The sequence below is a fragment of the Epinephelus lanceolatus genome, chromosome 16 (genome assembly GCF_041903045.1).
Source record: "Epinephelus lanceolatus isolate andai-2023 chromosome 16, ASM4190304v1, whole genome shotgun sequence".
NCBI lineage: Eukaryota > Metazoa > Chordata > Actinopteri > Perciformes > Serranidae > Epinephelus > Epinephelus lanceolatus.
Genome location: NC_135749.1, coordinates 16,116,947 through 16,140,409, shown reverse-complemented (window position 1 = coordinate 16,140,409; position 23,463 = coordinate 16,116,947). Strand labels below are relative to the sequence as shown.

The following is a 23,463-nucleotide window of genomic DNA, read 5'->3' as shown; positions in this document are numbered from 1 at the left end:
TGTGGAGTCAACAAGGGTCCGTGTTTTTCTGATCCAACAACCAGATCTTATTTTAGTGAGAAATCTTAACTTTTAAAAAGGCTCATCCTCACCTCTCATTCCTACAGTCTCCTCCTGCTGAAATAGCAAAGCTAATCCCAAAATGTAAAATTGTATGCAAATACAGTTTATCTTCTTAGATCATGTTGATGCCAAACAATAATCCTGTCAACATATGTTGCCTGTTATCTGGTGTTTCTAGATTTATGTGTTTTTGTGGACACGTAGGGAATTGTCAATATATCATATTTCTTAAAGTGAGGTAGCGTAATATTTTCCAACAGGAGCAGGATGGAAAGTAATCTCAAAATATATCTATGTGTAGTCTTACAAATAGTGAGCCTGTAAGATCCCCAGTCCTTGAGAAATCTCACATTGTCTTTAGATGTGAGAAGATGTCAGATTTTAGTCTCTGAAAAGTCTTCTAGTGTATGGTCGGCATAAGGTTCAGTTGCTGCTTGTAACCTTTGTAGTTACAAATATAACTACTTTGTATCCCCACCCTTTCCCACACTTTCCTGTGTGTCTTGTCTCTAAATGTGTGAGCTGTGTACCTGACAGTTATGTTGCCTCTTATGTATGCATTTTTTTTTAGCATTTTCTTCCTTTTGTACAGCACTTTGGTCAGTGTGAGTTGTTTTTAAATGTGCTTTATAAATAAATTTGAGTTGAGTTGTGTAATAATTGAAGTCACAATGTCAGAATGAAAAGTGCTTGTCTTTTTAAAAACAAGCTGATATCTGACTCTGTCCTGTTTCTTCAGATCTTTGCACTGAGTTAGGGAGGCAGCACCAATATACAGCACTGTGACAAATTAAAGGCACGCTAAGCACCATTGAGTGTCATTTCTGTTTACATTCAACAATGTTATCAAACACAATGGAGCTAGCTCGCCCCCCCAAACGTCCAAAAACACATAATTGAAACCACAAAGTATCTCCATACTGCTCGTCTGTAGTGATCCAACTTTTTTACAGTATATTCAGATGACATGTAGCTAGTGGATCATGAGGAGATGTTTGCTGTATGTGACAAAAACCTTTCAAGCTTAGGAAGACTTAGAGAGCCTTTAAAGGAAACATCTGAATAAATGAGTGGAGAAACTTAACAAACACAGTTGCTTCAAGCAAGGACACAAGTAGTCACTTAATGGTTTGAGTAAGGAAATTATGCCTTCACAGTCACTAGAAAAGCCCACAGTGAGTTAGATTTTGGGGCAAACTATATAAAAGGTCTCTCAATAAGGTGCAGTGAACTCTTTGTTTGTGCAACATGAGTTTGGGTTCTAAGTAGGCCTCAGTGTACCTGGGTCAGACACTGAAATTGGTAGTATGTACTGCTTTTCATAATGTCTGATGTGATATTTAGTGTCTGTAGTATGATTTTGTTGCTTGTAAAAAAAGGCCTCAAGTCTGTTCTTTAATATATGTTTGGAAGGCAGAGGGGGTGAGATAAATCTTTATATTCCAGCTTTATATTCCATGCTCCACCAAAGCCACTACAGTCCAAAGCGGCCAGCATCTTGCAGAATGATTGTCATCACTGTTTACATAAAATATGAAACCGTATCACTTCCCGTGACCAGAGATGATTCGTGCCACTGGCTACTGCCCAGAGACTTGGCAAACCAGGGCATCTTATGCATAACTCATGATTTTCTCTAGCACAGTCCCAACACATTGCTAAGTTCGAAAATAGGCTGAAAAATCATTTTTTCATGAAGAAGTTACCTGTGGCTGTACGCTGGAAATGCCATGCTTGAGTATCAGGATCTCTTTTCTGTACTGTGTCAACTAATTGTGGTTCCTTGTGAAAAAAAAAAAATAGCCTGCCTATGCGTCATCTCCTGCCCTACTTTCCTGTGTTTCCACCTGCTTGATGGCTTTTAAGGCAGAAACTCTGCTCCACCAGTCCTTCACCTTCAGCTTAACAAGAATCCAACACTTGAGTCCCAGAATATTCACAGATATGAGTGACACGAGCCACGCGGTTGCCACGGGAACTCTCGGAAGGGGTTACAAGAGTGCTTTTGACAAAGTGTGTGAACTCGCTGCCACCGAAGCGATCCTCGCTCTTTAATGTGATTCTGTTTTGAGACATCAGAGGTTGTGAGGATCTTCGGCAGATGTTGGAAAAGTTGACTCTACATCTGAGATGTAGGGGGGTTCCGCCTGCTACGTTGTCGCAGTGTCTTTTTTGTGTGTGTGTGTGATGTGTAACTGCATATGTAATCCTTGGCGGGATTGAACGTTAAAAGTGAAAGACAGCAATTGCAAGCAGGATGAGAAACTGTGTGAACGTTGTATTTCCAAGGCAGAGACATGGGAGTTAAAGCTAGAAAACTGTACTATAATACAACACTTAAAGGATATCCAGAAATGATACGGTACAGGCCTGTTCCTGTTCATCTCTGTCAGGTGAATCAGTGCAGCTTTGTAAGCACCAATTTCCCATTTTAAGTGATCATTCTATAGAAAACTACTAATTTAAATCCATCAAGGTCAAAGAGGAAAGCACGAATAGCTGCAATTTCCATTAATGGGAGCTGAATGGAGAATGTGGGGGTCAAAATGACTAGTGGAAGAGGTATTTCGCAGCCCCTAGAGGGATGTGTATGTGTAGGTGTGTTTTTATTAATGATGAGAGTATTCATATGAGACATATTAAACAAAGTGCACACTCAGTGTGGCATGTGTGAGGACCGAGACAACGCCAACATTTCAGTACATTCCCTTTCCTCATTTCTCCTTATCTTGCTTTCTGCCTTAAAGGGCTTTGCTGACAAACTGAATTTCTGCAAATCAAACACTATAATATAGATGCCTACACACACATACACACAAGCACCATCTGCTGAGCCATTAGACATGTCTTACTGTAAATAAGCCTGAAGACACACACTCACACACACAGACACACACACCTAGAGAGCAGCATGGCATCGTGCCCAGGCGTGCCCCAGGTGTCTCTGCATTGATATATTGGTGTGGCCTCAGATGAATCCATGCAGGGCAAACTAATGCTCTTATTAAAGGCTTTTTAAAGCACTGCCTAACAGAGAGAGTGAAAAAAAGAAAGGAGAGGTGACGTGTTTTAGCGTATTAATATCCACCTGAGGTGCTAATTTGCCCCATAAGTCACATGTGTCAGCTGCAGCTATGAAAGACAAGTGAAAATGAAAAAGAAAGCTAAAGAAATAGTGAGACGGGGGCAGGATGGAGAGATAGCGTGACGAAGACTGAGTGAGAAACAAGAATGAAAGGAGGAGGTGTAAATCACATTAATGAATAAGCTTCATTAGTCGTGCCCATTAGCGTCCTAAGCACGGATTAATTTAACTTCAGCCGACTTTGGAGAAGCCCAGTGGCCATGATGGGAGACAGTTTGATTACACACCTGGATGTTTGATCACTGACACCCTTCATTCTGAGTAGCAGCAGACAGTCTGGGTACCTTTTGTCCCTGAGTGTGAAATTAGAGCACCTACATAGAGAAAACTACTGTGGAAAAGGATTTTTTCTTTTTCAGCTGGTTTACTGGTTTCCTCTGTTGGTTTTATTGCCCCTTAAGGAAATGTTGCCTGTTTCGCTGTTACTGTACACTTGGTACTTAGTTCAAATTACTTGTTCACCCTTCTCATTTGTTTGTCCAAAACAATTAAAGTACTTTATGGAGGGTACTCAATTCCTTTCCTGTCCTTGTGTTTTGTGTTGTCAACAGGCGGACCCCCAAGGCCGAGACATAGCCATCCGTCCCTTCTTGGAGCACTGTGAGAACACCCACATGACCATTTGGCTGGGCATCGTTTATGCCTACAAGGGACTGCTAATGGTAAGAGGAGAGAACATAAATTTAATTTGGACTCCCAGTCACACATTAACGCACACTTACACTATGAATGTACTGTACAAATGTATCTGATGACTCTTAACAGCTTTATAAATGTGCATTAATGAGGCTTGATGCCTTTTTATATAACTGTATTTCTGAGATGTGTGTCAATATTAAACCTTGAGTGTCTACTTTAAAGACACAGTGAGATGAAAAACACTTTTTTCAAGTTGTTATCCTTTGTCCCTGTGTAAATGACTCATTTATTTGTAATTACACACTAAAAATGGGTCAAAAAATTATATTTGAGTATTTTCATACCTCTGTCTTTCCCTTTTCCCTCCACAAAAAATAGTTTTGATGACTCAATTTGAACTCAAGTTTGGTTATATTAAGTTATCCAATCAAATATGATTTATGGTGCCAGCTAAACCAGCCCATCATATAAATATCTTAAGAGGTGTGTGTTTGGATTTCAACTGGCAAAAAAACTTTTTTATTCACTTTCTTGCGAGGAGTTAGAAGAGAAGATGGATACCACTTTCATGTCAATTCAGTTTTATTTATATAGCCCGAAATCAAATATTGCAAATTTGCCTCGAAGGGCTTTACAGTGTGTGCAACTTCTTTATTTGAACCCTCTGTCCATATGAGGAAAAACTCCAGAAAACAGGTACAAACCTCAGAGGGAACAACGGAGGACTAATTCTTCTTCCAGGATGAATAGACGTGCAATAGATGTTATGTGTGCAGAGTAGATAAAAATAACAGTATTAAGATTACAATATGGCAAATCAGGATGACCATATTAAGTAGACAGATTGTAAACATACAAATAATGTGGATCAGGGAAGAAGTAAAGCGTTTTCCAGTTGCCACCAGAAAAAGATGAACATGGGCCATCTGACCTCAAACACCTGAAAGAGGACAGACAACACACATGCATAAAAGAGGAGGAGGATATTGGTCGTGAGATATTCCGGCACAAATCTCTGTAAAACCACTTGTTTATCCACTTCTTTTTTTGTACATATTAAACAAGAGGCGCTGGTAGCCAGCCAGCTGCTTCCCCCTGCCTCCAGTCTTTATGCTAAGCTAAGCTAACCAGCACTGGCTCCAGCTTCATACTGAGAAGCAGTGTTTTTTTCTACTTTGGCTACAAGAAGTCATATCATGAAAGTTTTTTTTATATGGTCATCTGCTCCAGGCACGCTACTGCAAGTGTTTACAGTACGTAGCCCACACTGCTACATGTAGCTACATGCTAACGTCATGGAAACATGTAATCTTGGTTGTGGATATTTTTAATTTCTCCCTGATTTTGGATGATATTCCTGCTGGAATGTGTCTGGTTGTGTTTAGTAGTGATAATTTGTGATTTGTAACGGGAGATAGTGCAGCTATACACAGCCATTCCCAGGCTGCAAGTACACTGCTGCATGTAGCTACATGCTAACATCAGGGAAACATAATCCTGTTTGCCAGTGCTTTTAATTTTCTCTCTGCTGGAACACGTCGGGTTGTAAAAAGTGCCGCTATACTCCATTACAACCATTCCCTTGGCTGCAGTGACGGTGCAGAGATGCTGAAAACACCCAGAAACACTGACCAATCAGAGCAGACTGGGCTTTTTCAGTAGGAGGATTTAAAGAAACAGGCACTAAAACAGATCGTCCAAGACAGACGGTGAACAGGTGCTCCAGTATGAGCAGCATGAGGAAAATGTTTTTGACCATTAAAGCATATAAGTATGTTCTAGTAGGAACCTCAGATACAAGTATGCACCTTAAAATGGGCATAACAGGTCAGCTTTAAAAGGCAGTCTTTTAAGCATCATTGTGGGCTATAACTGATCAGAAATGTTGAATTTCCCCTCCACACAGTGTGTTTTAAAAACCTCTGTGAAGCGGGAGCAACTGTGAATTATGCAAACCTCACTACAACTATGGTCAGGCGAAGGAGGAGTAAGACAGAGCAATAAATCATCCGAGAGAATACAGAGGATGCTGAGTAAAAACTACCACCAAAAAATGTCAAAGACAGAGGGATGGAAGGAGTGAGAAAATAGTAGCATAACACGTAGAAGGGGATGTGAAATAATAAGACGGTAACAAAGATGTGGAGAGGTAGGAAAGTTTGTATGAAGTGAAGACAGGAGCCCACATCTGTATGAGGCATAGAGAGGGACAGCACAGCAAAAAGAAACATTAAGGTTTCGGTCATCACACACACACACACACACACACACACACACACACACACACATATGAATGCATACACGCACACATCACAGTCACTTCACGTTTGCATACGCACGCTCACACACCTGAGATCCACTAATCCTTGATGACTGCTCCTGTAAATCTGCTGCTTGTCATTCCACTAACTCTCATTTAGACTTTAGGATAAGCAGGCAGGCACACAGTGAATTATTCAGCAGGCTGTGCAGGCTGCTGCTGCTAATGTTCCAGCAAACAAACAGCTCACTCTAAATAAACATTTTACAAGCACGCAACCTAAGGCTGCTTCAGAGAGATGTCTTTAGATTATGTTTCTCCTCTTTAAGGATCACGTAATGGAGTCGATTTTTGTTTGATTCTTAAGTGTTTCTTAAAGCAAAGTCAAATAAGATGAAATGTTTCTGCACTCCATCCAAGAAGAGCAATAAAAGGCACTGTACAACAAAAAAATACATGAAGAATAAAAAGAAAAATAAGTCCAGCTTTATTCTGAAAAAATCTGATGTTTACACTAGCAGAGGCAAAATGAAAGAAGACTGCATAGTTTCAGATAGTGAGGATGACTTGTACTGTTGACTTACTGTGTGCACGTTGCCACAGAGGAATGAGTTCAGACTTTCTGTGACCGAAATTAAATACTGCCTTCAGTTTTTGCGTGTCTTTTCTCACACAATGTTCTGTCTTTTTCCCCTGACAGTTGTTTGGCTGTTTCCTGGCATGGGAGACCAGGAACGTGAGCATCCCTGCTCTCAATGACAGCAAATACATCGGGATGAGTGTTTACAACGTGGGCATTATGTGCATCATCGGTGCTGCTGTCTCTTTTCTAACGAGGGACCAACCTAACGTCCAGTTCTGCATTGTGGCACTGGTGATCATCTTTTGCAGCACCATCACGCTCTGTTTGGTGTTCGTTCCCAAGGTCAGTTCTCGTCGTGTGTGTGAATGAGGAGAGTGTGTGTATGAGCACAGGTGGATAACTCTGCGTTGCCAGAAACTAGAGTGCTTAATTAACACCACATTCACACACCACACACCACACTTCACTAAGTCCTGGAAGCTGAAAACGCAGCGTAAACAGTTATGTGTAGCTTTTTTTTTTTTTGCCGGTGTAATTTTATCCCAGAGTGCAGCTGTGACTAATACTCATAACCCCTCTAACAGTTTATCACCATGAGAACCAACCCAGACGCTGCCACCCAGAACCGGAGGTTAAAGTTCACCCAGAACCAAAAGAAGGAAGACTCCAAGACCTCCACCTCAGTCACCAGCGTCAACCAGGCTAACACTTCACGACTGGACGGGCTTCAGACTGATAACCACCGCCTCCGCATGAGGATAACAGAGGTCTGAGCTTTTTTCGCAATTGATCGTCATTTTACAAGACAGGATGGCGGCGCAGTGGGGGGCAAGGTTTTTAATGCAGTAGCGGGATAAGGAACGGCTTTTAATCGTAATTGAAGACACAGTAATTGAGCAGAAGTTCTACAAGAGAAGAGAATCATTTTTGATTTGAAAGCAAATCATTTAACTCCACCGAAATTGAAAAGCTAAAAAACTAGTGCTCTTGTAGCCATTTAATTTTCAAATGTCATTTCATTAATTCCTAATAAAATGATCACGAGTTGTTAAAAGCAACTCTGATCACTTCAAGAGACTGTGTTGTCACTGAGCGGGCCACACAGTACTCTGATTCATTTGGTAAAAATGTTCACTTATATTGACATTGAGTGAAATTTAGAAAAAAAAATCCCCTTGCAATCACCTAGGCTTTCTGTCCAATCTGTCAGAGGTAAATTACTGCAGTTGTCTTTTGTTCAAGACTGTGGCGAATGAGGAGCTTCTCAGACACTCTTGGAGGACAAGTAAAGTTATTGTATATTTGGCAGACAGCAGTGTTTTCGTAGTCGCAGCAGTTTGTTGTTCATAGATCAGACGGATAACCATGTTCCCTACTTGGGCGAGGCAATCTATGAATGATTTATGAAAACTTGATGTAACAAACAACAGTTTAGTTTTGGGTCTATAAAGTACTTACTCAACTTTATCATCGAATACTTTACCCATGTTTCAAAAAGTAAACATTTATCTGTTTTTCTGTTTGAAAAGCTGGACAAGGAGCTGGAGGAAGTGACCATGCAGCTGCAGGACACGCCAGAGAAAACTCCCTACATCAAACAGAACCATTACCCGGATGCCAACAACATCCTCAGCATACGCAACTTCACGGACGGCAAAGGTGAGAAACTGGCTGTATTTATTTATTACAGTCCTGGTAGTCTGTCTGTGTGACCCCACCCATTTGAGGCATTTGGTACTTTGGAGGTCAACTAGAAAATATTTCATCTCATACAGAAAATTACCTGCATACTAGGGATTCAACAATTATTTTCAGTATTTAATTTCAATTAATCTGCCAGTCACTCTCATGATTAATCATTTTGTCATTAAAATATAACAAAATAGTAAAACATGCTCTGTGTAAATTCCCAGAGCACAAGCTGATGTCTTCAAATAGTATGTTTTATCCAACCAACAGTTCAAAAATCCAAAGCTATTCAGTTTATTATCATGTCTGACAAAGAAAAGGATCAAATTCTCACATTTAAATAAGCATTTCACTGCTGGGAAGATAATCTTTTCATAAAACTGGGCTGTCTGTGCAGTAGAGAGATGCAAATGCTTTTAAAATTGGTGCTTCGTGACCAGAGAAAACAGAGGCCTTTTGGATTCGTACTTGCTCAAGTGGTAGAAAACCTACAAGTACCAGAATGCACTGCACCTCGCCAGACCAATAAGGGTGCGTTGGTTTTGTACTCGGAGGTCAGAAGTCGGAAGTGGGAATGACGTCACCTCCGAGTTGACAACAGTTTTTGCATTCTAGTTGACAAAGGTGGACAAGTCGGAAAAAAAACTTAGCCGTAGCCACTGTTAGCAATATATGTTGATAACAACACTCTATGTGGTATTTTGCACATACAGACAGCGTAGCAACATGCCCACGGATAAAAATTGAACAGTACTATGGGTATGGCTGCCCTACTGTAAAACAAGAGTGTTTACTCACTATGTATGTGACCGGCAGCCATCTTGAATTTGTAAGTCGGGGTTGATGCTGTTGCTCCGAGTTTCCGATCTCAGGGTGCGTTTGAGTTCAAACTTCCTACTGGGAACTGGGAATTTCAGACCTCCGAGTACAAAACAAATGCACCATAAACACTCCTGCTGGTGGGCGACATAATGTGAGCTTGGCCATTCTGACACAGCAAACAAACATAAGGTGGCTGGCTGGTAACAAATAATCTCAAGCTAAAGCTAAAGTACGTTTCTGAAAAAAATTTAGGCAAGAAATAGGCAACACAGTCACAGAATATTGGTTTTTATTTCATCAGCAGTGCATAGTTAGAGAAACAGTGTTCCTATGTGGTGGGCTGAGAAGTAACAACTGCGTAACTTGCTGTAATGAAGTGTCATTGCTGTTCATACAGCCCATGTAAAATTCAACATGGCGTCTCATTTCTTCCTCACTCACTCACTGGAGTGCTGCTCTGTATAGACCAGGATCCAACCAAGAATAAGCAGCACAGTATGATGCATTTAATTCCCTTCTCACCTCAGTTCAGCGTGATTCAGCCTGATGCAATTTGAAGATTGATAAAGTAATGCGTACCGCTGCTCACTTCAGAGAGAATATAATGCACATTAAAATAGGTTTCATGACCATCAGAACATCCAGAGTTTGTTGTTAGTTAAAAAAAAAGAAAAAGAAAAAGAAAATTAATCCTCATATATTTTCTAATAATAATTCCTTGCTGTGTGGATGTTGCGTCTGCATATTCAGTGGCTTTGGTAAAGGATTTTGATGCTGCTTTCAGAGCAGCAGGTTGAAAAAAATATCTTGACGCTTTTCTTTCCATTGCTGGAGCTCCTGACAGCTGCAGGTGAAGTAGGGACACGAGTACTGTGTCTGACAGCAAGTCTGTGACGTCTCTCAGGATGAGTCATGAGATTAGCTACAGTACCTGCATACTCCACTGCTGCTTAGCAAGTTTTACACACACTGTAGTCACACTGTTATCAACTCTCCCACCTTTATTGTGGAGCCCAAAGTGGGTCCATACTTGTTTTTGCACCTAGTGATTGGGTATCTGGGGTGTTGTGTGCTGGGTGTTGAACATTGTGCTTGAGAAAACAGTAGAGTGACGCAGTTATCAGGTGACACAAGCATATGGAAACACAAGGAAATCAGGTGCTAGAACATAAAGATACATGTGTAATCCATCTTTCCCAGTAGATAGAGCGTGTGTCATTTACCCTCCCATCTTCTGCCCGACACAGGCTGTTTGAATTGATGCAGCTGTATCTTAGACATTATGAAGCCGGGGCCCTCAAATTGAATCACTGAATCGTTCCACCCCAGCAGCACCACTTTGCATTAGGCACCATTTGAACAGACGCGGGGCGATGGTGATGTACAGCAGCCAGTTTCAGCACGTCTGATGCACACGCCAGCACAAAGCTGCTCTCAGGGGTGTCTAATGGATCTGTCTGAGTTTGGGAAGGTAAAAGAGTAAAACAGCTGCGCTCGTTCTGTGGATTGGGAGCAGAGCGTGTTGGAATTGTTTGAGAAGTTCCTCATCTGTGAAAGTTCATAGTTACGCAATGAACTGATGGCATTTAGTCAGTACACTCACAGAGCAACGTGTCTAATGCCTCGTCTTTGTGTTTTAGTTTGTTCTTTGCTTCCTTCTGTTTCTCTTCCTTCTCTGCCTCTCATCTTTTGTGTGCGCACATAAATGCACAACACACACACACACACTCCTATTTTAGCCTTGTTAGGTATCCTTATACGGAAATAAAAAAAATGTGTTGCACAATTGGTTGATGGAGCAGCTTAGTGGTGTCTTTTTATGGAACACAGAGAACGAGATTTCAGTGCCAAGATTATTTTGATTAGTAGATAATTAGCAAATAAGCTACCATCTGTGAGATTTCTGATCGTCTTATATTTATCCTTTTAGTCAGTCATGTGATTTCTCAGTGATTTGAAAGATTTTAGAAGACATGTTAAGTAACTGCCATGGCTCAGTGCACTGTATCAGGGTTTAAATGAGCCTGGGAGAAGATTTTAAATGATATTTCCCTTCGTCAAAAAATCACAAATGAAATAAGAAAAATGGTCATATTATCTGAAAATAATTAGCTCGCATAATTTAAGCAAACACATTCTTACATTTTCCATTTGTTGACAGTAATCTCTCCAAAGTGCTGGCAGATGATATCAGGCTCTCTTTAGTGAAATAAAAATGTCATGTGCTTGTAGAAACACATCTATTTTAATCAGGAGAGACGTGTTCTGAGAAAAAAAAAAAAAAATTATATGTGCACATGAGTATGAGGAACGTGACAAGTCTCTGGCGATCAGACCCCATCGTGAGGTCATATTTTCCAGGAGGGAAGTAAAGACATGGTAGAGTAGGGAACCCCCTTATGGAGTCTAGACACTAGTGCTGGTAATGGTGGTGATGACATGTGATGAAGAGGGAGCTGAGGACCTGGATGTGAAGAGGAGCGGGCTCTTGATGAGCTCCGCCTGGGCTCTGGATAAGGTGACTGGAGGTGAACGGAGTGGAGGATGTCGTGACGATTCCACCTCAAATGACAGCTGAGAGGAGCAGAGACACATTTAAAGTTTGGCAGTAGCAACATGAATGGCTGAAGGAGATCGTGGCAAAGTTTAATTGGCTAACAAGGTGAGGGAACCCCGTAGTCAGCTGATTGGAGGAGACGGAGCTGTGAATTGCTATTCCTGATTGAACTTACACTGAGCTCCATTCTAGGCTGAATCTTTGTATGCGCTGTCTCGGTTCGACTGTCAGGAGAGAACAGAGACAAATATAGCAAGACACTGTTTTGTATTAATATTCATTTACAGAGATATTTTTATAGATGGAAAAAATAATGTGACCAACAATCTGTATCTGTCTTCTACTGTATAAATTAGTGTCAGATGCTCGCCTGGTAGAAAATGCACCCCGTGTACCAAGGCTGGGTCCTTACCACAGCAGCCCTGGGTCGATTTCAATGCGGGGCCCTTTGCTGCATGTCATCCCCTCTCTCTCTTCCCCTTTCGTGACACTCTTCACCTGTGCTATCAAATAAAGGCAAAAAGCAAAAAAACATATGTATCTTAAAAAAGAAATAGTGTCAGATTACTGTTTTGTGTTGGATAGAGGAACAAATACGTGCACCTTTTCTTTGCCACCAGCTGGAGTTAGCAGACCATGGTGCCTGGGCAATGGGGAAAGCTGATTTTGGCAGCACAGAAAACTTCCAAAACAAACTTCACTTCATTTTTCTGAAAGGATTAGACAGTCATCAGCTGCGTTATTTTCATATTTCCCTTAGCAAGAAAAAGAATCACATGCTCGTAAAGAAACAGTCCTTTTAATGAGTGAGTGTTGTTAAATAATCCAGTCTCTGCTTTGGGCACAGGGATCAGATACAACGAAGCAACAGAAATGGGCCGTCTTACTCATCATATAGTTGTATTCCTGCTGCTGTCATCAAGCACTGTTTTAAACTGACAGATGTGGGTAAAATTTAGTAGAGCCTCACCACCTGTCTCAGAGCAAGACTCTGATATTTAGCGATAGACTGAACCAGCTATCACTTTTTTTATTCACAGAGAAGTTTATTAGAGTCTTAAGTTGTTGAAGTGTTCAGGATAATGATCTTGTGAGGAAGGACGGAGAAAGAGACGAAGAGAAACAGCACATTAGGTGCTGCTCACAAACGTCAATCTGACACACACATTATGGAAATTAAATCACAGGTCATTAAGCTTCATTTGAAGATCACCAGCACGCAAACTTTTCCCCAGCTTAAATCTGCTTGTGCTTGACAGTCATCATCGTCATCATCATCATCATCATCGTCACCACCATCATCATCATTGCTGGCTCCTAACTGCAGTCATCTGTGTCGTAAGAGAGCTATTGGGGCCGTGAATGAGTGGCTGTTGTAAGAGTAGAACGCCATGTCAACAGTGATTACACTCACGAAGAAGCAACGTCTCTGTTTCTCTCTGTGTCTTCATGAAAGGGACAGTTCACCCCCAAATCAAAAATACATATTTACTTTGGCGAGTGTTGGAGATGTCGGCTGTAGAGATGTCTGCCTTCTTTTGAATATAATGGAACTAGATGGCACTCAGCTTGTGGTGCTCAAAGCGCCAAAAAAATACATTTGAAAAACTCAACAGCAATGTGTCTTTACAGAAATCATGACCCTGTTACTCAAGATAATCCACAGACCTTGTTGTGAGCAGTTTCATGTAGAAACTATTTTCTTTCTACCAAACTACACCAGCCAACTGTATCACTGCACAGACGTCCACTGTCCATGAGTAGATGCACACATCTTCTGTGCGTTGGTACATTTTGAGGGTGTAGTTGTGTGCTATGGTCAGTACTGTGTTAACGGTGGCAGTGTCAGTGAGAGCTGGCAGGTTGGGGTGGGGAGGCCAATTATTCTAAAAGAAATATTGGTGATTTTCAGGGGCTTGTTTCTGTTGGTGAAGATGAGCATGGTGGAGTAGCAGGTGTTACAGTACAGGAGGATGGGTTCAATAATGCCCCAATATAGAAGGAGCAGGAGGTGGGGTTTGAGTGAGTGAGTCTTTGTTGGCAGCATTTATTGATGTCTGTGGTGTGGTGATCAAAGCTTAGTTTATTGTCTAGTTAGGTCCTGTTTACTGACTGCACCATCAATAAATGTGAAACAATAATGAACAGATGTTGAGATTTACTAGGTTAATTTACGTTATTGTCTCTTGTTGCACATTCAAAACTTTCAAAGTCTTATTTTACAGTAGAGCTTTATATTGGCAATAATCTGGCTATATGATATTCATCACATCACAATACAGGGGTTAAGATTCAATATATTGCAATAACCTGCAAAACTGTAAGTAAGTCGATACTGTATATCGTGATTTTTTTTTTTTTTTTTTTGGAAAACAATTATCATGTAAAGAGCACACAACCAAATGTATAATAAAGTTTACCTGTTTTTATGCAATCAGAATGGTGGGATCTGCATTTTTATTTATCACAGTTCCTGTTCAAATCTGATACCATAGCACAATTTTTTGTGCAGTCTGATAAAGGAATTAAAAACTGCCTATATCAGTAAAAGAAAATGAATAGATAAATAAAATAAAAGTGCTTGCAGTATTATTTAGTTAACAAATCAAGAAAATAAAAACCAAAAAACTGATACAGTGTCCCTGAGAATTTATACAGTATCACAAAAAATTAAATCGTGATACGTTCTTGTAACCCTGTGGTATAGTATAATACTTAGGCTGGCCCTGGACTCCAGTGACACTTGAAAACACTCAGTAACCTAATACTTTCTTTGTGGCATGAACACATATTCTGAATCCATAATGAAAAGTATAAATATCCGTGTCTGTGCTTTTAACACAGCTCTGAGAGCTACAAGGTTAGGCTTTTTTCAGAAGAGGACAAGACTGCTGGAAAATAGTTCAGAGCTCAGATGTCCAATCAGGGCATGGAGTGCTGTGATCACTGAATCAGGTCAGCAAGTGCTGGGAAATCTGGGACAACTGGAGACAAACTCAGTAGGGGTGGGGAAAATTCTTATTGTGTTTCAACCTCATTGCTGCCCCTGCAATATCCGGAGAATGCAGAAATCATGTTGGGAAGCCATTTCTTCTGTTCCCGCCGCCTTCCTGTCTGGATGAGGCTTATTTCCTTTGTTTTCTTTCTCACTTTGATGATTTGCTTCTTTTTGCTTCCATCTCCACTTTTTTAATTTGTCCCACACAGCTGTCAGTTATATTTTTACCCGAGCTTTAAATACCAACCTGCATATGTGATGTGATTAGATTATGCAATCGGTTTCCTTTTTGGAACAAGGAAAGTCATCTGACAGACATGGCTGACATATTGTCAGACCACAATTATAACTGTTTTACATTTCAGCTGTTTGAAGGTTTCCTTTTTTTGGACAGTCTGTGGTCGTTTTTCCCTTGGTATGGTTGGTAAAGAGTAAACTTAAATTTTGAGTGAAAACGCACATCTGCAATGATATAAACCTTCTCAAACCAGGAAATTCATTCATTTGCTAGATGCATATCAACATGCCACACACCCAGGATTAACAGATTTTTGTTGCTTTTTGCATGGCGTTAGGATCAAAGCAACAGCATAAAAAACAAGACACACCTTCCATGTTCATGACTACCCCACCTCTTAATCAATTAAAGATACAAATGTTGATCCAGATGCAGGTATTAGGACAAGAGGCTGGTCTGAAAACTACACAGCCATAAACATCTGACCACAGCAAAGCATAGAGGGTTTTAAGTGATGACTGAGAGGGATAGCTTTTGTGTGAGGCAATGCATTGGTTTTTTGTTTGTTTGTTCTTCTAGAAAATCCTGCATAGTATACCTTTGACATCATGTCTCAGGTGCCGGGCACATGTGGCTTAAAACAGCTGATCAGTTAAGTATGACGCAGCCTATTTTTTGTGACACCTACATGTGTTTTCAATGCAGATGGAGAGAAGTCGATACTGAAGAACCACCTGGAGCAGAAGCCTCAGGCGCAGTGGGGCTCCATGGATCCTTCCAGAATAAACAGAGGTCCCCTGGAGGATATCAACTCGCCCGAACAGTGAGCTCTCCCATTTCTTCAGCACCTTTACCCCAATGTCCCTCTCCCCTCCCCTCCATCTTGTCAGCTTCCTCATCAGACTACACGTCACACTTATCGCAACCACCAGCAGCTCTCAGGCGGTTGCTCTGGCAACAGAGCCCTGCGAAAGCATGGACCGGTCCTGTACTTTTCTCTCCCACGCACATCAACATACATATAACCACATAGAGTGTATGTGTGTTCTCCCACCATGCTGGACTTGCTGCAGCATACATGTTCACATTCAAACACATATAAACATGAACGGCAGTATGCGTATGTAGGCATGCAGCTGATTGATTTGTTGTCCCAACTCGTTGAAAGAAAATGGTCGTAGACGCTCATGCGACAAATGCTGATCTACATTCGCTTACTATTCATAAGAAAGCAAAGCTGAGGGATGTTGACTTCATCAATGGGGGGACACTTCATGCATCATTGAGAGCTCTCCCTCCCACGCCTGTTTAACTAGAACCAGAAGAAGAATGCACAATGTAGAGGGACAGATGGATGGAGAAGGGAGGGGCAGGAGACAGGGGGGGTAAAATATTGAAGAGAGGGCAGTTACAGAGAGAAGATGGATTAAGAGAGAAGGATGTTTAGATAGGAAAGAGAGACAGAGATAAGGAGGAGGAGAGAAAGAAAGAGGTAGAGACTCACAGAGGCTTATGTAACCAGTGATTTACAGCTCGCATTGGAAGCAGCTCTGAAAATAGACAGGGAGGAGAACAGAAGTAAAGGAACACTCGGAGCTATTCCCATGCCGCATAAATGTTTGATCACATGGAGGGAAGAGAGATGAAGAGGCAGCGAGAGAGAAAGAGAAGAGAAAGAGGAGGCAAAATATAAAGAAGTGAGAAACGAGGTATGATGAGAGTAAAGGTGGAGGAGGACGAATGGTAACACCTTGTGATATAACGGGTGCCAAGTCGAACACCAGGTGCACGTTGTTAAATGTAGTGTCTGTGTGATATATGATACATCAAAAAAAAAATGAAAGCATTTCCTTCACGAACAAGGCAGCTTGTGTTTCCATCACATATAGAACAGGTCAGGATAACTGATTAGGCCTGAGGACCATTAATATTTCAAAGTTCACCTAATTAAGACATTTTTCTAGGTCTGTCACTGAATGAGCATGGATTTCATTCCCCCCTCTTAATTTTTTACATAACTGACATTTGGTTATGTAATTTTCTTGCAAACGGCTGGCAGTGGCGCTAGCACTGGCGAGGTAGGGTGCGAACTGTCACAGCAGGAGGAAGCATGAAATGTTCTTTTTGTCAGATGATCCCAGAAGCTGGGAGGCACGGTGGATTAGAGGTTTAGTAAGGAGAAGTGAAGAAGGAAATGAGGATGCTAAAGAATACAGGAGAAACAATTAGAAGAATTGCTGAGAGCTTGTATGAACTATACTTCGCCTTGTCTGTTGCGATTCATCTTTTCTATGTTACTGTTTAGTTTTAGCACTGTAGCTGGGTGTGATTACATTAATACTTCATTTAAACAGTGCCAAACAAAATGTTTGAAAATCTTAATTGGAATCTGAGCAAGTCCACTACATGTGCTGCTTATGGGCTGTGGTAGAATCCCACCAAACCATAGACCCTTGTGTCTTTCCCTTGTGCCATTGTCAGTACTATGTGATTTTTATCTTCTGTAATAAATGTAAAATCTAATCCTGTATCTCAAATAATTACATTCATATTGGATTTGCAGCACTTTCACATTAAGTGTGTTAGGTGCCAATGCAGGAAGTTTTGTACCATTTATGTAGGTAGGTGGAAAGTAAGGATGAGGAGGTCAGGGTGGTGAATTGGAGTGTAGCACTTTCAATTTTTGTGCCAGGGACCAGAGTTTTCATTCTGTCACAGACCAGCAATTAATGTTTTAAAGGTCCCATATTGTAAAAAGTCAGATTTCAGTCTCTTTTTAATATACAAGAGGTAAAGGTGCCATAAATATAGTATGAAAGTATCAAAACGCTCAGTCCACAGAGAAATGCGCACTGTCGATATTTAGTTACTGTGCCTTTAAACAAGCTGTCAGGACTTCCATGAAGTTGTGATGTTACAGCTACTATATAAACCATTTCAAACTTGACAACATTGTATTTCCTGTTTAGTCGGACATATAACCAAAACAAATGTGCACTTTGTGATAAAAGCATGAAATTTGGTACATTTATAGCCAAAGACATTCTGAAAAAAACTGGACATGGAGCCAACTTGAATTGTCAATATGGTGGCCATGGCAGTCATTTTTCAAAATGGCCACCAGCAACAAACTTTTTCTTATGTGTGATGGATATAATCTGATATTGAGGACACAATTTTTCACCAGTTTTCAGCTGTGAGGTGGACTGGTCAGCTATGGATAATCTCAGTGTAGAATTTTACATTTTTCTAGATGCAGAATTTGAAATAGGAAGATTTGAATTTCTTAGAAGCTTCCTATAGGCAGGCAGTATGAGAAAAATAATGTGCAGTATGAACATTAAAGCATGTAACCATGTTCTAGTAGAGTCCCAAAATCCAAGTATACACATGAAAATATGAGATCTTTCATTAATGGTAGCTGGGTCGGAAAAATCATAATCTTCAAAGTAACTACAGCTTTCAGAAAATATCAAGTAAAAAAGTCACAAATAAATTCAAATATGCCCTAGAAGTACCTCAAAATTATACTTGAGCACAGTACTTGAGTGAATGTACTTACTCTTTATCTCATAACATTGTAACTCTCCTTCTCTATCTGCAGCATACAACGTCGACTGTCCTTGCAGTTGCCCATCCTGCACCATGCGTACTTACCTTCCATAGGAGGGGTTGATGCCAGCTGCACCAGCCCTAACGGCAGCCCTGGTTCCAGCCCACGGCACAGACACATGCCCCCCTCCTACCGGGTAATGGTCTCTGGCCTGTGAGCTTCATTCACTCCCCCACCTGGCTCTTTGCAGAGGAGACATATATGGTTATTTTTTTCTACAACAAATAGACTGATATCATCAGCGTATGTGCGTATTTTGTCTCGGAACAAGGAGGACAGGGGGAGAAGAGAGGGAGGGGGGGACCGAGTTTCACTCTTCGTACCTCTTCACCCCGGCCTCTCTTGAGAACTAAAACCCTCAGTCAGGAAGGGGTGCGAGGAGAGAGTGGGCACTGGATGACCCTTACAAACTCCTTCAATTCACAGCAATGTCCCCTTGTTCATCTGCTCCCCTTGCCTAGGCATATACACATATGCACAGTCAAACCAACACAAACATACACAAGTACACACACATGCACAGACACACTGGCACCCCAATAGCAGAACAGCGGTGGACCAGCCCTGACCTGACTTGTAGCCTTATCTGCTTCAGAGGGGATTGTCTGTTTCTGTTCCTTATCTGTTGTGTGTATGTGCTCGAGGCTACGTGTAAGCGTGTCATCTAACTTGAGTATTTCACTGCTTCAGTGACTGGATACTGGTGTCGAGACGTGGAATTTACAAAACCCAACAAAGGAAATCATCCAATTTACTCCCCGTTCCCTTTTCATTCTTGTGGAGACATGTAAATATCATCATTTCTGACTTTGATGTACTGTAAGCTTTGTATATGCTGTGAATGGACAATTAAAACGGGTTCTAAGTGTAGAGCTTGTAAGAGGAGCAGGTAATCAGGACATGGCACCCTAAAAAGAATTAGACATATGAAAGAGATTTGAATTGGTTTGTGTAACTGTTGATAAATTAGCATATGGGCAACAAAGTAGGATACATCAAAGCTTGTGTGTCACAGAACATGAAAAGGCACCAGGGCCCTGTTCCTCTAACTTGGAGTAACACATGGCTCTTTTTTCCACTTTGCTAAATTTGCACCACTGGTTACATCAGAGATTTCACATCAGACTTTGCATAGGCCTTTCATATTTTACAACTTGCTTAATATGTCCTCAGAAAGCATGTTCTACAGAATATCAATGCTATGCCTTTAAACAGGTCTCCAAGGCTGCATATGCTAGAAAATAGAGCTAAAAGGCACCACAAGAGTGTTCCACAGTTGTTATATATGTGTGTGTTATATGCCAAGAAATGCACACATTCAGATGTACACTTAAAACGCAAGAGAGCACCTTATGAATTCAGGTGCTATTCAGATGAGGCATTAGTGACGGGCCTGGTCATATTGATCCCCATAGAGTGGTCTTTGTAGACTGTTAAGATGCCCATCTGATCTAGCCCTCACAGCGAGCCAGCACAGACACGGGGCGATGGGGTTCATGTCAATGGCAAAAGGGCACAATGACTTCTTCGGAAGAAATAACACTCAAGAAGTGATGGTGGAAAGGATGTAGGTCTAAGAGTTCCACAACAAGCTTGGATCAAATGGTTGACCTGAATTTCCAAGAGCGATAGTAAAGACAACGACGACACTGGAGCCTCATCTAATAAAGCCCCAGCCGGCTGTAGCTTTCAGTTCCAAGACGGTGATGACACCACTGCTGGTCACAGTGATAGAGCATAAAGCACAGACACAGGGCTTTCTGTCATATTGAGTGTCAAGAAAAATCACTTCACACTTAGCAACAGTGAACATACCTCAGTTGCTATGGAAATGTAATTCAGTGCCGTTGAACTGGGGCCCAAGAAGGCTGCACTGAGCAAAACGGTCATCGACACAGTGTCGTCCTCTTTTCTTTTTTTTTCTTTCTTTTTTTTTGTAAAACTGTCCTCATGCAGGAGAAAAGCAAGCAGAGACTCTGACAGAAAGGACTTTTTATGGAGCGTGAGAAAGTTTGTTATTAGCATATGTTTCACCATTGGTGTCTTGGTTTTTAGTTTTTAAGGCGTTTGTTGAACGCTGTGCCTGTTGTCTTATATTGTAGCCTGCAGGACCCACAGTACATAAATAGGGTGAAATTGGCGCTGACCCAACAACATTGGCCGCACATCTGTAAATTATACAACGTGTCATAGATTTATTTCAATTCAATGCCTCAATGCATGGAACAGTGTGGGAGAACTTAGTGAAAGCTCCACTTCAGCTGGAGCGGATTCCCTCTGTGAGCTGATGTCTGAACATAAACACTGTCTTCAGTCGGAAGGCCAGTCAAGGATACAGAGTTGGAGTGGGAGACAAGCTGGCAGAGATCCACCTGCTATCGGACATATCAGGGTGACTTCCCGTGAGAGCTCCTCCACTTCCAGCCCCTGCGGAGCACAGGAGCAGGGAAACCCCGAGCACAGACCTCCAAGGAGTCACGGCTTCTCCCGCACCTTTGCCAACCAGAGAATCACGGTCACTTGACAAGTGAGTGAGAGACATTGTCAGAGGGTTGGTTCTTCCTTCAGGAGGAGAGAAACCAACTGCACATTTTATATATTACATTATATGTGATTGTGTACAATTTGCTGATACCCCGATGATGGTGTCCATGTATGGAATATTTGGTATTTGGCTTTCTCAAGACGGCATGAAATGAAATGTATAATTCACAGAGTTACCTCTGTTTTTGCAACTGTCGTGACAAATCCACTCTTGTCGTTTCATCCTCTCACCTACGATTTGGTTGTGTGTTTCCTTACAAAACATTCAGTTCTTTTAACCTGTTGATCAGCTCACACATGTCAAATGCCAAGATTCTCAGTGGACAAACTCAACATCATCATATCGACTATGCTACTGGTTTAGCAGTTATTCACTGGGGGCAATAAAGTGAAAGTAGTAGCAAATGATCAATCCTAATAACCCACTCCTGGCATTTTACCAAATTACAAAATGACTTTTTTTTTAGTCCATCTAAAATGCCAAATGCAGATCATCAGGTATCATTCTGTTGTTTTTTTTAATGTGCCCTGATTTTTTGTTTTTCTTTTAGTCAGATTCACTTTTTTCAACATGGATGAAAAATTGTTCAAATGCAATTGTGGTAGGTCAAGGGCTCATAATTTCCTGTAATAAATAATGTCATGCCGATGGTTTGTATTTGCCACAGGTCTTTTTACCTTTTTAGTTTGCAGATTGAAGTGACATATACGTATATAATTATATCTTTGTATGTGTCATCATCAGGGTTTCTGGAGAACACGAAACATACATGTCCAAAAATATAACAATATGACGTATATATTTAGTGGAACAACACACAGGTCCATACTGTTACTGTTTTGTCAGTTTGATATGTGGTATCACATGGAGTTAAGTTCAATTAAGAGTTTAAAATGGAAAACAAACCTATGTTAAATGCAACATGTTCAAGAGGGGCAATAACTTGTTTTCTTATTACAGAAAGAATAGAGAACTATATATATGTATATGTAAAAGATCTTTACGTACATTCTCATTTTTACATAGGAAATATTTCACGAATACGCCACAAGGATACTTGGAAGTCATTTTTTTAATTTACAGTATCTGTAACTATGTTATGTACAGATGAGGTATAGATATGAAAAAGTTGTATAAAATAAGTATCACACTTGGAACACCTGAACTTTTTTTTTGGAGCCATTAGTTGTTATGGGGGGATTTGAATAACATTCTTCTTTTATTGTCTGAATGTTATGGACAGCCTTTACTTTTCACATCATCGTTAAATAAAGTGAGACTGAAAATAATCGTTGATGTGTTTGAATCATTCCCGTGGTTCTCCAATGTTTGTATTCATAATGTCGATTTAAAGGCAGTCATCAGCTGTGTCTCAATTCAGGGACTGCAGCCTCCAGAGGAGGAGGTGGCCAACGACTCACATGTGACCTTTACAACTCTGTAACTAAGAGCTCACACGTGACCCCAACGACTCTGTAAGGGTTCACACCTACACAGGGTTTAAAGCCCTGCAACTCCATACCAGTCAGTTAGAACTGAAGAAGCTTCTTGGATGAGGGGAGAAATGTCTCCAAGAAACGCCAGCAAGGCCATTTGCTCACGATATAGCACTTATGATTACCATGACCTGGATGACCGAGAATCTTCACCTTCATCTTTTATTTAATACTTGAGGAGATGATTCACCACCAAACACATTGCGGTTTGATATATTTCAGGCTGATGGAGGACCATTTTCAGGTGAACTTATAAAGATTGTGTAAGCTGTGTGCTTTTAGCTAATAGTAATGTTAACAACAGCTAACCGGTAGCTAGTTAACAACTTAGTTAACTTAAAATATAGTAGTCACTGGCACGCAATGTATCTTGGGATATGTTGGGCCACAAGGGATATATCTATTGCATCCTCCAAATTCTGGGAAATAAGGATGCATTTCTCAGCCGCACTTGAAGGAGCCTTCGAAATGGGACAGCCTTGGTCGCGCTGATGTGACACAATCTGTCTTCAAATGCAGTCTTCGAAGGCTGCAGCCCCTGATTTGAGACACAGCTAATCAATGAAGAAATCAGTCCACAGTCTGCACCTTCAAAGTTACTTAGATGGAATCAGAAACATGTTGCTCTCTATTAGCACCTAGTGACAATCTGAAGAAACTACACCAACAACGTTTAGCATCTTTCAGCCTACTGCCACAGTACTGCAGAGAAAGACATATACATAATTTTCAGCCCAATCGCTAGAATAAATGTTGGCATAGTACATTTCTGCAAACCACGGAGATGTTACATTTGTACCTTTCATATGTAGCGG

At 40.9% G+C, this 23,463-nt stretch overlaps 1 protein-coding gene across 1 annotated transcript in view; it reads left to right on the top strand.

Annotated features, from left to right (window-relative positions):
- The window catches only part of gabbr2 (gamma-aminobutyric acid (GABA) B receptor, 2), a 224,248-nt gene extending 201,807 nt beyond the window's left edge, over positions 1-22,441 (top strand). Inside the window, exons 14-19 of the mRNA XM_033637561.2 lie at positions 3,760-3,870; positions 6,808-7,032; positions 7,275-7,457; positions 8,220-8,349; positions 15,700-15,817; positions 18,599-22,441. Coding sequence (XP_033493452.1) covers positions 3,760-3,870; positions 6,808-7,032; positions 7,275-7,457; positions 8,220-8,349; positions 15,700-15,817; positions 18,599-18,764 — 933 coding nt within the window. The 3' untranslated portion in view covers positions 18,765-22,441. The remainder of the gene's footprint in view (positions 1-3,759; positions 3,871-6,807; positions 7,033-7,274; positions 7,458-8,219; positions 8,350-15,699; positions 15,818-18,598) is intronic.
- Positions 22,442-23,463: the final 1,022 nt, after the last annotated feature.